Below are 15,000 nucleotides of genomic sequence, written 5' to 3'. Positions count from 1 at the left end.
TTTGACATGGTGAGGAAGAAACTGAGGAGGATCAAGGTGAGGAAGGCCACGGGTCCAGATGGCATCAGCTCAATGCTCCTCAAATCCTGCGCAGACCAACTGTGCGGGATAGCGGAGCACATCTTCAACTTGAGCTTGAGGCTGGGGAAAGTACCACAGCTATGGAAGACATCCTGCGTGGTACCGGTACCAAAGACCCCGCGGCCCAAGGACCTCAACAGCTATAGGCCAGTGGCGTTGACATCCCACCTGATGAAGACCCTGGAGAGGCTGGTCCTTGTCCATCTCCGCCCCCTGGTGAGCTCATCCCTGGACCCACTTCAGTTCGCCTACCAATCTGGCATCGGGGTGGATGACGCCGTCATCTTCCTGCTGCAGAGATGCCTCTCTCACCTGGAAAAGGCTGGAAGCACTGTGAGAGTCATGTTCTACGACTTCTCCAGTGCCTTCAACACCATTCAGCCTTTGCTCCTGAGGGACAAGCTGAAGCAGACCGGGGTGGAACACCACCTCACTGCATGGATCCTGGACTACCTCACCAACCGTCCACAGTATGTGCGGATACGGGAGTGTGAGTCAGATCGGGTGTACTGCAGCACAGGGGCTCCACAGGGAACCGTTCTGGCTCCATTCCTCTTCTCCATCTACACATCGGACTTCAAACACAACTCTGCCAACTGCCACCTGCAAAAGTTCTCTGACGACTCTGCGATCGTCGGCCTCATCTCGGCCGATGATGACAGAGAGTACAGGGAACTGAACCAGGACTTCTTAGGATGGTGCCAGCGGAACCGCCTCCAGATCAACTCCAGTAAGACCAAGGAGCTGGTGGTGGACTTCCGCCGGGGTAAACGCTCTCCTCCAACACCAGTGAGCATCCAGGGACTGGACATTGAGATTGTGAAGTCTTATAAGTACCTGGGTGTTCACTTGAACAATAAACTGGACTGGTCTGACCACGCTCATGCACTCTACAAGAAGGGACAGAGCAGACTCTTTCTGCTGAGGAGACTGAGGTCCTTTGGGGTGCAGTGAGCACTCCTGAAGACCTTCTTCGACTCGGTGGTGGCATCAGCCATCTTTTATGGAGTGGTCTTCTGGTGCAGCGGCATCACAGCAGCTGACAGGAGGAGACTGGACAAACTGGTGGGGAAGGCCAGCAGCGTGCTGGGGTGTCCTCTGGATACTGTGGAGGTGGTGGGGGACAGGAGGATGATGGCCAAGCTATCGTCCCTGATGGACAACACCTCCCACCCCATGCAGGGTACTCTGGCAGCGCTGCACAGCTCCTTCAGCCACCGGCTGATTCATCTTCGGTGTCTGGGGGAGAGGTACTGCAGGTCCTTTCTCCCCGCTGCTGTCTGGCTACACAACAAGCTGAGCTCCCAGTAGGCCACAAACACTTGAACACTTTGGACTTCGCACTGAACAGCACTTTAGCCCAGTTGCCCAGTTGTGTAATACATTTAAGTACATTTTTAATTTTTAATTTTTTTTTAAAATTTATTTTATCCACTTTATTCTATTTCTACTCCGTCTGTATATATAATATTCTTCTTGTTTTTTACTCTTTTATCTTAATTCTGTTATTATACTACTTGTTCTACTTATTACTTTGAGCTATGCTGATGTAATCCTGTAATTTCCCCACTGGGGGACTAATAAAGGATTATCTTATCTTATCTTATCTTATCTTATTTGTCGAAGCTGGGGAGGCGTCAAGAATTTACACGAATATACAATAAAACATTTTTGTAGACAAAACGACTTACTTGTGTTCTGTATTTCTATTATCAGAGAAAATATTGATGTGTGCGTGCGTGTGTGTGTGTGTGCGTGTGTGTGCGTGTGTGTGTGTGTGCGTGTGTGTGTGTGTGTGTGTGTGTGTGTGTACGTGTGTGTGCGTGTGTGTACCTCGTGCTATTCTGAGTACCCTCATGATTCTGATGATGGTGGGGTTGATGGGCAGCGCCGAGCTCATCTTCAGCTCCTCCAGGGCGATGCCCATGATGGACAGCGCCACGATGCCGATGTCCAGCTGGTTCCACCTGAGCACACACACACACACACACACACACATTCATCCAGCGTTACCGAGCCCGCTAACCACAATCCCTTCAACTCCGTGCACTGAAAACAACGCACGTGTGCCGCTATTAGGAAGCCATGAGGAGCATAAGAGCGTCACCTGTCTTTGAAGAAGCGCTGTATGCCGAACGCCGCCAGTTTGAGCAGGGCCTCGACGACGAAGATGCAGGTAAACACGTAGTTACAGTACTTCAGAACCTCCTCTAGATACTGGACACACACGCACACAAACACACACACACACACAGGCAGATAATTAGGTACATCTCTCATAGATGCTAAACCATTTTTTCTGTTGGCATCACTCAATAATTTTTAATTAAAACGTTCGGAGAACTAAATCAACGGCTTTTACTTTTAGCAAAGAAAACAATTCAAATGAACGTTTGGATGTTTCATTGGCGCCTGAGGGGAAATCAAAAAAAAAATCCAGTCCCGAGTTTATTTGTAGAAATACAGCGACGGCTCCTCAGAAAAGATCGTGGCATCTCTGACATCAACGTGCTTAACACGCCTCAGTCAGGTCAACATTACCCGCGGCTGGTTGTAGTGCTCGATGCTCATGGTGAAGACGTTGATGCAGATGATGAAGGTGATGAAGAGGTCCAGGTAGTGGCTGGTGCACAGCGTGTGGATGGACAGACGCAGGGGGGAGTAGTCCGCGTAGTAAGGCCTCTGCTTGGCCTCTGGAGCACAGACACACACACAGACACACACACACACAGACACACACACACACAACCACCAGACGGACGTCACGACACAGACCACAGGGCCAAAACCGTGAGTCACAGGCGCATGTGTGTCCAGTGGCGCGCACCGGATGGTGCGTGGGGGGGGGGGGCGAGGACGGGGTCACCCACCACGCCTTATGCCGTCATTCTGTCAATGTGTGCTCGTTCCTTAATCACTACGTCTGCCTTTTGGCATCTATCAAGTTATTCTCTGTTCATATATTGGGTCATAACTGTGGCGGTGCCCCCCACCCACCCTCCATTGTCCCCCGGGCCCCCCTCACACACAGTCCGTGCACGTCACTGCCCGTATGAAATGTTCAAATAAGAGAGGACATGAGAGTCACAGCGAAGCTATGATATCTTTAAATGTATCACGTGTTAATAAGTGCAGTTCGCTCATTGACTCCTTCTTGGAGAAATATTACTTCTCCTCACCTCATTGTTCCTCATCTAAAGGGTAATTTTGCTATTTTTCACCCCCACCCCCATGTTTTTGTCTGGACTAAAAGGAGCAAACTCTGAAATATATCGATATGTATATATAATATATTGCAAGATCCATTGCCTCTGTAGTAATGATATTGTCGTCAATGATATTCTGACCTAAATGGGACGTCTCCATTAAATCCCAGCCCGTGCTTCTCTGTCTGATACGTGTCTAGTAAATAAACCCTCAGACTGTGTCCTCACATGTCCACATATGACGACCCGTGATTGCGTTTGTGGTTCGTGCATGTTGATGCCCCCCCTCCCCCCCCCAAGTCCACCATGCCCTGTCTATCTGCTGCATGCGGACATGCCTTTCCATGTAGCGGCGCTAACAACACGACGAGCAAGTACTCCGATGTGTTCTTTGTGTTGAACTCATTAGAAATCAGCCTGCCGACGTCGTTTCACGGTTCGAGTCCCGAAACCGAACAGCGCACCACGACTCTCGTTTTCTTTTCTTTTTCACGCCCCATCGGAAAAAAATCTCAATCGTCTAAAACTTCTTTTCATCTTTTCTTCTTTGATTTATGAGATGATTATTTTATTGCGAGAGAGCTGATTAGATTTAATTTGGACCTTTAACGGTTTTAGACCAGTGAGACAGCGACACACAGGCTCACATCATATATATGTATATATATATATACATATATATATACATATATATTGGTTATAATTTAGTGTTTTAGCCGGCCATTAAAATAAATAAATGTGCTTCTACTAATTTCTTTCTCTCTGTTCTTCAGCCCTCCATACAACCGCATTCAAAAGAACAAGTCCTGCTTCGTAGTGGGAGCACTGGGACTGGTTTCTTGCAATGGGAGGTGTGTGTGTGACCAACAATCCTCCGTATCTCACACATTTTTATTTGTTATGTTTCTGAGTCTGCCAGTCAAAGCGTGTTCACAGGAAATGGCCTTTTCTCTGCTGTCCGTGTGGAGAGACGCCGCGGGGTCGGGGTCGGGGGGGGGGGTTGGACGTGCACCCTGACGGGGTGATGGGGAGGGAGGGGGGGTGGGGGGGTGGTGGGGGGGATTCGACTGATCAAAATTTTGCAAGCAAAATTTCCTCGAGACACAACGGAGGGAAAGCAAGCGACCTCGATCGGCTTCACGTGCATCAGTGCTTCTTGTTGTGAATATCAGCGATGGTAATAAAAAATAAAATAGAATTTGGAAATTAATTATAGATTAGTGAACAACTGCATTGTTGCAGCAGCTTAAAGAGTGAGCGTACACATTTTGTAGATAAATTAATTCAAATGTAGAGTTGAGATTTGCATGCAGTGTGTGGGGGTGAGGGGGGGGTGTGGGGGGGGGGGGCTGCATTCATGCACCTGCATGCATCAGACTGGAGTAGCCGACGCCTTCTGTCAGTGATCAATCACTGTCTGCGTGAGCTAGCCAGTCTTTTTCAAACTCTCCCTTATTATTTTTGGAGTACATCTCCCTGTTCTCTCTCTCTCCGTCATTCTCTTTTTTTTTTTTTTTTCAGGCTCTGAAAGCAGGCAGTGCTCAGAAAAATAGACTACCGACCAGCTCCTCCATTCTCCTTACTCCTGCGCTTTTTCTCTATCATCTTGAGCCTCTTCTCCTCCCGCAGGCGGGTCTCCTCCTCTTCCTGGTCCTGCCGGCACTTGTGGAAGTTCTCCACCACCACGCCGACAAACATGTTGAGGACGAAGAAGCTGACGATGAGGAGGAAGGAGATGAAGTAGAGCAGCATCCAGGGGTTGTTGTTCCTCACGGGCTGAGGAGAGGAAGAGGAAGGAGATGAAGGACATGAAGAGGAGAGGAAGAGGAGAGGAGATGAAGAGGAGAGAAGACGAGAGGAGAGGATATGAAGAGGAGAGGAGAGGAAGAGGAGAGGAAGAGGAAGGAGATGAAGAGGAGAGAAGAGGAGAGGAGAGGATATGAAGAGGAGAGGAGATGAAGAGGAGAGGGAGAGGGAGAGGAGATGAAGAGGAGAGGAAAGGAGAGGAAGAGGAGAGGACATGAAGAGGAGAGGAGAGGGAGAGAAAGAGGAGATGAAGAGTAGAGGAAGAGGAAAGGAGATGAAGAGGAAGAGGAGAGGAGAGGAGGAGGAGAGGAGAGGAGAGGGAGAGGAAGAGGAGAGGAAGAGGAAGAGGAGAGGAGAGGAGAGGAGAGGGAGAGGAAGAGGAGAGGAAGAGGAAGAGGAGAGGAAAAGGAGAGGAGATGAAGAGGAAGAGGAGAGGAAGAGGAGAGGAGAGGAGATGAAGAGGAGAGGAGAGGAAGAAGAGAGGAAGAGGAGATGAAGAGGAGAGGAGAGGAAGAGGAGAGGAAGAGGAAGAGGAGAAAAGAGGAGATGAAGTTTAAACTCAACCGGTATTCAACAGTCAGTCAAAAAAAATTACGTAATAAAGCCGCCCGCGCGAGGGAGGTGGAGGTACTGGGAGAGAGGTGGAGGTACTGGGAGAGAGGTGGAGGTACTGGGAGAGAGGTCGAGGCACTGGGAGAGAGGTGGAGATACTGGGAGAGAGGTGGAGGTACTGGGAGAGAGGTGGAGGTACTAGGGGAGAGGTGGAGGTACTGGGAGAGAGGTGGAGGTACTGGGAGAGAGGTGGAGGTACTGGGAGAGAGGTGGAGGTACTGGGAGAGAGGTGGAGGTACTGGGAGAGAGGTCGAGGCACTGAGAGGGAGGTGGAGGTACTGGGAGAGAGGTGGAGGTACTGGGAGAGAGGTGGAGGTACTAGGAGAGAGGTGGAGGTACTGGGAGAGAGGTCGAGGCACTGAGAGGGAGGTGGAGGTACTGGGAGAGAGGTGGAGGTACTGGGAGAGAGGTGGAGGCACTGAGAGGGAGGTGGAGGTACTGGGAGAGAGGTGGAGGTACTGGGAGAGAGGTGGAGGCACTGAGAGGGAGGTGGAGGTACTGGGAGAGAGGTGGAGGTACTGGGAGAGAGGTGGAGGCACTGAGAGGGAGGTGGAGGTACTAGGGGAGAGGTGGAGGTACTGGGAGAGAGGTGGAGGTACTGGGAGAGAGGTGGAGGCACTGAGAGGGAGGTGGAGGTACTAGGGGAGAGGTGGAGGTACTGGGAGAGAGGTGGAGGCACTGAGAGGGAGGTGGAGGTACTAGGGGAGAGGTGGAGGTACTGGGAGAGAGGTGGAGGTACTGGGAGAGAGGTGGAGGTACTAGGAGAGAGGTGGAGGTACTGGGAGAGAGGTCGAGGCACTGAGAGGGAGGTGGAGGTACTGGGAGAGAGGTGGAGGTACTGGGAGAGAGGTGGAGGCACTGAGAGGGAGGTGGAGGTACTGGGAATGAGGTGGAGGTACTGAGAGGGAGGTGGAGGTACTGGGAGAGAGGTGGAGGTACTGGGAGAGAGGTGGAGGCACTGAGAGGGAGGTGGAGGTACTAGGGGAGAGGTGGAGGTACTGGGAGAGAGGTGGAGGCACTGAGAGGGAGGTGGAGGTACTAGGGGAGAGGTGGAGGTACTGGGAGAGAGGTGGAGGTACTGGGAGAGAGGTGGAGGCACTGAGAGGGAGGTGGAGGTACTAGGGGAGAGGTGGAGGTACTGGGAGAGAGGTCGAGGCACTGGGAGAGAGGTGGAGGCACTGAGAGGGAGGTGGAGGTACTAGGGGAGAGGTGGAGGTACTGGGAGAGAGGTGGAGGTACTAGGAGAGAGGTGGAGGTACTGGGAGAAAGGTCGAGGCACTGGGAGGGAGGTGGAGGTACTGGGAGAGAGGTCGAGGCACTGGGAGGGAGGTGGAGGTACTGGGAGAGAGGTGGAGGCACTGAGAGGGAGGTGGAGGTACTAGGGGAGAGGTGGAGGTACTGGGAGAGAGGTCGAGGCACTGGGGGGAGGTGGAGGTACTGGGAGAGAGGTGGAGGTACTGGGAGAGAGGTGGAGGTACTGGGAGAGAGGTCGAGGCACTGAGAGGGAGGTGGAGGTACTGGGAGAGAGGTGGAGGTACTGGGAGAGAGGTGGAGGTACTAGGAACTAGGAGAGAGGTGGAGGCACTGGGAGGGAGGTGGAGGTACTGGGAGAGAGGTGGAGGTACTGGGAGAGAGGTGGAGGTACTGGGAGAGAGGTCGAGGCACTGGGAGAGAGGTGGAGATACTGGGAGAGAGGTGGAGGTACTGGGAGAGAGGTGGAGGTACTAGGGGAGAGGTGGAGGTACTGGGAGAGAGGTGGAGGTACTGGGAGAGAGGTCGAGGTACTGGGAGAGAGGTCGAGGCACTGAGAGGGAGGTGGAGGTACTGGGAGAGAGGTGGAGGTACTGGGAGAGAGGTGGAGGTACTAGGAGAGAGGTGGAGGTACTGGGAGAGAGGTCGAGGCACTGAGAGGGAGGTGGAGGTACTGGGAGAGAGGTGGAGGTACTGGGAGAGAGGTGGAGGCACTGAGAGGGAGGTGGAGGTACTGGGAGAGAGGTGGAGGTACTGGGAGAGAGGTGGAGGCACTGAGAGGGAGGTGGAGGTACTGGGAGAGAGGTGGAGGTACTGGGAGAGAGGTGGAGGCACTGAGAGGGAGGTGGAGGTACTAGGGGAGAGGTGGAGGTACTGGGAGAGAGGTGGAGGTACTGGGAGAGAGGTGGAGGCACTGAGAGGGAGGTGGAGGTACTTGGTGAGAGGTGGAGGTACTGGGAGAGAGGTGGAGGTACTAGGAGAGAGGTGGAGGTACTGGGAGAGAGGTCGAGGCACTGAGAGGGAGGTGGAGGTACTGGGAGAGAGGTGGAGGTACTGGGAGAGAGGTGGAGGCACTGAGAGGGAGGTGGAGGTACTGGGAGAGAGGTGGAGGTTCTGAGAGGGAGGTGGAGGTACTGGGAGAGAGGTGGAGGTACTGGGAGAGAGGTGGAGGCACTGAGAGGGAGGTGGAGGTACTAGGGGAGAGGTGGAGGTACTGGGAGAGAGGTGGAGGCACTGAGAGGGAGGTGGAGGTACTAGGGGAGAGGTGGAGGTACTGGGAGAGAGGTGGAGGTACTGGGAGAGAGGTGGAGGCACTGAGAGGGAGGTGGAGGTACTAGGGGAGAGGTGGAGGTACTGGGAGAGAGGTCGAGGCACTGGGAGAGAGGTGGAGGCACTGAGAGGGAGGTGGAGGTACTAGGGGAGAGGTGGAGGTACTGGGAGAGAGGTGGAGGTACTAGGAGAGAGGTGGAGGTACTGGGAGAAAGGTCGAGGCACTGGGAGGGAGGTGGAGGTACTGGGAGAGAGGTGGAGGTACTAGGAACTAGGAGAGAGGTGGAGGCACTGGGAGGGAGGTGGAGACACTGGGAGGGAGGTGGAGGCACTGTGAGAGAGGTGGAGGTAGTGGGAGGGAGTTGGAGGCACTGGGAGGGAGGTGGAGGTAGTGGGAGGGAGTTGGAGACACTGGGAGGGAGGTGGAGGCACTGTGAGAGAGGTGGAGGTACTGGGAGGGAGGTGGAGGTACTGGGAGAGAGGTGGAGGTACTAGGAACTAGGAGAGAGGTGGAGGCACTGGGAGGGAGGTGGAGACACTGGGAGGGAGGTGGAGGCACTGTGAGAGAGGTGGAGGTAGTGGGAGGGAGTTGGAGGCACTGGGAGGGAGGTGGAGGTAGTGGGAGGGAGTTGGAGACACTGGGAGGGAGGTGGAGGCACTGTGAGAGAGGTGGAGGTACTGGGAGGGAGTTGGAGGCACTGGGAGGGAGGTGGAGGTACTGGAAGAGAGGTGGAGGCACTGGGAGAGAGGTCGAGGCACTGGGAGGGAGGTGGAGGTACTGGGAGAGAGGTGGAGGCACTGGGAGAGAGGTGGAGGTACTGGGAGAGAGGTGGAGGTACTCACCTGCTGGTCCACTCCCACGGCGTCCAGCCCGTCGTACATGATGTTGACCCAGCCGTCCTTACAGGACAGCACAAACAGAGACATCAGAGCCTGGATGGGGAGACACGGAGCAGGAGGTCACAACACGGGGGGTTCTCTGGTCCTCAGGCCACTCGATCATCATTATAGATTATAATATTACACTGTTACAGCACTGACACAGCAGCGTGGGATTATTCCTAGAAGATGCACATCCAGTTTATAACTTGGAATAATGTAACTTTTAAAAACAAGGTAGACCATATTTAAGTTAATCAATGCAAATAATCAGAATGTTATAGTGAGTTTTTATTAATAACACATCAATGTATAAGTGGGGCAGCGGCTGCTCAATGAGGCAACGTGTGTTAAATATGAACAAAGTACACGTCTGTGTGTTATTCTCTGTGCCACAGTGTACCGCTGCATTCATAATCAATACTACGTGTGCGCTGTACTATTGTCCATCGCCCCGCACCTGAATCAGGTTGTCGAAGTTGTACTTCCTGCGGATCCAGCGGTAGTTGGCCTGCAGGCAGTCCGACTTGTTGGTGACGTTCTTCATGTCCAGGCCCTCACAGTGGTAGAACTTCCCTTTGAACAACTGGAGAGCGAGAAGGAAGTCAGCCGGTGGGCGGGGCTTATTCGACGCCATTTACACTTCATCTCAATTGCGGCGCGCGACAAATTAATGCCGGCAATAAAAAGGACAATTCATAGAGCATATGCATTAAACACGATTGTCATTCTTTCAAAAAACACACTCTAAAGGAACGACTGCCTATCGGATACTCAAGACACTTAAACCCCCCTTAAGCCACAATCACACACCCGGCTGCTCAACGAGACATTTAAGCTAAAAGGTTTAGTTCCGGAGCCCCGGAGAAAGGGTGTGTGTGCGCCCCCCCCCCCCCCCCCCCCCCCCTGTCTGTGGGACTGAGAAACTACCTGAACCCCCAAGATGCCAAAGACGATGAAGAAGGCGCAGCAGATGAGGACGATGTTCCCGATGGGTCTGAGAGAGGTGATGAGCGTCTCCACCACCAGCTTCAGTCCCGGAGCTCGGCTGATCACCCTGGGGGACACCGATAGAGAGCGCACGCGTATAATACATACAGGTGATGTGTGCAACGTGAAATAAGACGGGAACACGTATAAATACCTCAGTGGGCGGAGCGTTCGCAGGAGGCGCAGGACCCGGAGGATGCCCAGGATCCGGTTTCCGCCGGTGTACGCCAGGGAGACCAGGATGTCGACCAGAGACACGAACACCAGCAAACCGTCCAGAACGTTCCAGCTGGACTGGAGGTACGTCTGCTTCCCGAAGCAGAAACCCAGAGCTACGACCTGGAGACACCAGATCAGAGGTTATCGGTGCAGAAGTTGTGTTAAACTACACCTGGAGAGGAAAGTGGAGTTTTACCTTAACGGCCATCTCTGCCAGGAAGATCACAGTGAACACGTAGTTGGACACGCTCAGAAACACTCGCTCCTGGAGAAGAGAGAGAGTTAGTTATGAAGACACAATAATGACAACGGCTGACTCGTTTATTGTGCGACGCAATGACAAAACACAAAAACACAAAGAAAAACAGATTTCAATAAGCAACAAAGTGCCTCGTGAGTAAATGGACACTTATGGCCTCCGCTGCGGTGGGATCGCCATGAGATCTAGATCTAGGGTATCGTGGGTATTTAATGAACTTGTATCTTATCTCGACGTCTCAAGAACGTTTCGTGGTGCGCAGGACGTGCGCGGGCCTCGACGGGAAGGAGGAGTTAAAGGAGCCCGGGCGGGACCCCGAATGGACCCGTCCGGCTCCGACTGACTTACACCCCTCACCACACAAACATTGGCTCATCAGATGCAGAATTGTAAATATCAATAGCACAACAACCATTTTAGATTGCAAATGAGGCTATCAGCAGCCCTGTAACTTTAAGAAAGTGATGCATTGTGGGTCGGCTCTAGAGGTTTCTGTTTTTGTTGTTCTCCTGGAGTAAAATCTGCCCCCAAAAAACCCGGTCAATGAAAAGGAAGATTCTATTTTACACTTTGTAACGAGAGGAAATCTGTAAAAAAGGTTCTATAAATGTCTCTGCAAACAGGTGTGTGTGTGTGTGTGTGTGTGTGTGTGTGTGTGTGTGTGTGTGTGTGTGTGTGTGTGTGTGTGTGTGTGTGTGTGTGTGTGTCTTACCTTGCTGTTGAGCTGTATATCAGGTCTTTCCAGAGCGATGGTGATGCAGTTGAGGAAGATGAAAACCAGAACCACGTGGTCGAACAGTTTGTGCGAGATCACACTTTGGCACCACCCACGGAGTCTAAACACACACACACACACACACACACACACACACACACACACACGCACAGAGTCATCCATCAAATGTCTACACTCGGTTAAAGCTATCGACCAAACAATTAGCGGTGAGAAAACAATAAAACGGAGATAATTAAATAAGGTGATGAGGAGGATAGAGGAGAGAAAGAGAGCCTTAGCAGAATGTGTGTGTGTGTGCGTGTTTGTGTGTGTGTGTGTGTGTGTGTGTGTGTGTGTGTGTGTGTGTGTGTGTGTGTGTGTGTGTGAGACTCACTTGCTCTCTGGAGAGAACAAGTACAGCGTCCAGTCTTCGTGCTCTTTGCACCAGTGGGGCTTCATGTTCAGAAGCTCCTTTTTCAGCCAGATCCAGAAAGAACTCTGCGGAGGTCAGAGGTCAGAGGTCACCGACAGCAACCACCCAACACTTTCTTTATCATCTACACCATCATCAGAGAAATCACTACTTCTATTACACACTCAACGGCAAAATCTAATTCCAGTATTTAAAAATGTTCAGCAAAACAGTCGTTCCATAAATGAGATAATATAAGTGTTTGGATGTACTCATTAATTATGTTTATGAACTGCTCTGTTATTACACACACAGTAGGAAACCCTGCGCTCCGGAGTCACTGAGTTCCCCCAAAACAAGGAACCTCCACTGACCCCGTAGACATGTGTAAATGGATCAAAGAACAATACAGTTCTTAAAAACACTATTTCAATGCAGTGTAACTTCATAGTGATGGGACACACAACCCCACCATAAAAAAAAGCATTATAACACAGTGTACGGTTTCATTTCAGTTCTCTTCAGTATTGCTGACTGTGTCACACTTAAATATATTTTGGGGGCCACAATAAACAAGTTGTTTTCTGGCATAAGAGGGCCGGACCAGAACTCCCAACTTAGCCGGTTCCGAGAGCTCATTGGAAAAAGTGTTTGTGAAAAGTCATTAAAGTTCCCAATAAAAGAAATAGAGGAAAGCTCGGGGCCACGGGATTCTAATTAAAAACAGCCCGAAGTCAAGTCTCTCAGCTTATTTGGCGGGCTCCCGTGTGTCTCTGTGTGTGAGTGTGTGTGTGTGTGTGTATGTGTGTGTGTGCGTGTGTGTGTGTAAACTGGATGGAGAGCACCTGCTGCTCGGATATCCTCGGATATCCTCGGAGCTGAAATATCCAATAATCCCTGACATAGACACACGCAGAGGGCGTACTCAGCAGCACAAACACACACACACACACACACACACACACACACACACACACACCGATGCGTACTCTTTGCACGCGCCCCGTGCTGATAGAGGATGTGTTTTAAGCCTCCCATTGCTTCCCGAGCCAATCAATTAGCGTCCCGCACAACGCGCACGTTATAATATCTCAAAGTAAAAGGGAGACAAAGGCCAAAGGACACAAAGAATAACCGAGTAACCTTCATGAACTGTGGAAACGTTACTGTAAACAAGGCGCGATAACGTACGTCCTCGTCGATGTCGTCGTCCGGCGAGGAGTCGTCCTTGGGGTCGGCGTTCACGTTGGGGTCGTAGGTCAGGGTCCGGCCGTTACAGTCCCCGTACTCCGCTGTTATGGAAGGGCAGAGCGTGGACGCCTGCAGCAGCTCCAGGGACTCCGGACGCAGTCGGTTGTTCCCCCCGGCGTCCCCGGCGCACTCCCGGCCTTCCTCCTCCTCCTCCTCCTCCTCCTCCTCCTCTTCCTCCCCCCCTCCGCCCTCCCCAGACAGCAGGCTCTCCCTCTCCCCGCTGGTGTCTCGCCTCTTGAGGCTCGGCGCTCTCCCCAGGCTGTTCCAGCTGGAGCGCCGGCTTCCCCACGAGCGGGGGGCGAGAGGGGAGCGCCGGCCGGGACTCGAGAGGCTCTGGAAGAGACGGGGACACGGGGGGGGGGGGTGGAAGCATGTTTGATGCCCATGTGCTTTAGATGTATTTATTTGTTCTTTTTCACTTGTAAATGGAGTGTCACCGCGTAACTCACCAGAGACCGCTGGTCATAGGCCAAAGGGTCCATGGAGGCGGAGCTTCCACGGCGAGAGCCCGCGTGGATGCTCCCGGCGTCGGGGAAGCCCAGTCCCACCTCGCCGTACTGAGGCACCCCCTCCCTGTACGCGAGCTCCTCTCCGAGGACCGACTCCGGGCCCAGGGAGCTCTTGGGGGTGGGCATGGGGGTGGCGGCCGTGCGCATGATTATGGGAGGAGCCATCGAGCCGCGCGGGTCGACGTGACCGTTGGCCGTCATCATCAGAGAGTACATCTTTAGCTCTGCGGAGAAATAGAGGCCTCATCATCATCATCATCATCATCATCATCATCATCATCATTATCATCATATCCTTCATTCATTTAACGTACCGGTGTCTCTGAGCTGTTCTACCTTCTCGTCCTCCTCGAAGTTGTCAGATTTCTTCTCGTCATCCGACTCCGACCGATTAGCATCCCCCTTTAACGAACACACACACACACACACACACACACACACACACACACACGCACACACACACACACGCAGACACAAACACACATAAAGGTTGATTGAAAGCTCGAGAAGGCCCTCGTACGCCATTCACACAGTTGTGGATGAGAGATGGCCGTTAAGAAGACCCCGGCATTAGCGCCGTCTCTATATTATTATTATTCTTTCAATTTGCATATTGAAAGCGTTTCATCCAATTAAACGCCACCGCCTCTCTCTATCTCTATACATACAGTATACACAGTATATACCTGTACATACATACTACAGTCGTTCTCACCTCAGCCTGGAAGCCCTCGACCAAGATGGCCACGAGTAAATTGAAGAGCACATAGTTGCCGAACGTCATGAGGGCAACGAAGTAGAGCGCCGCCCATGGAGAGGTGGAGGCCATGCCGTTGTACAACACCACATTCCAGTCCTCCTGGGTAAGAATCTGTCGTTTTCAATGAAACACAGAGTCAGGTCCAGAGGAAAGCAAAAGAAAGGAAAAAGAGAGTGAAATGGAGAAAATATTAGCCGATGCAGGTTTATGTACTTTATAAAACTCAGTTTTTAGCTTCTTATATCGCCATTATGCCGCAATGCCTCGACGTCATCCACAAGGGATTACCACAAAGTGTGCGTGGGCGTGTGTGTGTCTGTGTGCACCCGTGTGTGTGCGTGTGTGTGTGTCTCCGTGTCTAAATCAATGGGAGTGATGAAAGCGCTTAAAACTAGGACGCATGATGCAGCATGAAAGCGCACTCCGTCTCTGCCCACTCATTAAACGCCGTGGCAGGAAGGCCCTGTGCGAGTGTGCGTGCGTGTGTGTGTGTGTGTGTGTGTGTGTGTGTGTGTGTGTGTGTGTGTGTGTGTGCACCACGGTTAATCCCCAGAAAACCACGGTAAAGTCTTCCAGCGAGCGTAACGCCTTCACATGGCGGCCCGTTCTGCTTTTTCAGCATCCGACTCCCACACACACACACGCGCAAACACACAGACACACACACACACACACACACACACACACACTAAAGTGAGACAAACCACTGCATTCTGTGTTCCCCCTTTCTGCTGAAAAGAGGACATTCTATATGGAGAGATTCAACAATATATCCACAGGG

The 15,000-nt window shown here is 52.1% G+C and overlaps 1 protein-coding gene across 1 annotated transcript in view; it reads right to left on the bottom strand.

Annotated features, from left to right (window-relative positions):
* cacna1ha (calcium channel, voltage-dependent, T type, alpha 1H subunit a) overlaps positions 1–15,000 on the bottom strand; it is a 119,568-nt gene that overhangs the window by 7,891 nt on the left and 96,677 nt on the right. The window contains 15 exon segments of the mRNA XM_034539760.1: positions 1,915–2,048; positions 2,189–2,298; positions 2,623–2,774; positions 4,850–5,063; positions 9,069–9,158; positions 9,565–9,690; positions 10,035–10,161; positions 10,249–10,433; positions 10,510–10,578; positions 11,285–11,408; positions 11,682–11,785; positions 12,891–13,283; positions 13,400–13,683; positions 13,774–13,861; positions 14,175–14,330. Coding sequence (XP_034395651.1) covers positions 1,915–2,048; positions 2,189–2,298; positions 2,623–2,774; positions 4,850–5,063; positions 9,069–9,158; positions 9,565–9,690; positions 10,035–10,161; positions 10,249–10,433; positions 10,510–10,578; positions 11,285–11,408; positions 11,682–11,785; positions 12,891–13,283; positions 13,400–13,683; positions 13,774–13,861; positions 14,175–14,330 — 2,356 coding nt within the window.

The sequence above is a fragment of the Cyclopterus lumpus genome, chromosome 8, assembly GCF_009769545.1.
Source record: "Cyclopterus lumpus isolate fCycLum1 chromosome 8, fCycLum1.pri, whole genome shotgun sequence".
Lineage (NCBI taxonomy): Eukaryota > Metazoa > Chordata > Actinopteri > Perciformes > Cyclopteridae > Cyclopterus > Cyclopterus lumpus.
The sequence above is the reverse complement of the archived record's forward strand: the minus strand, read 5'-3'. Positions and strand labels throughout refer to the sequence as shown.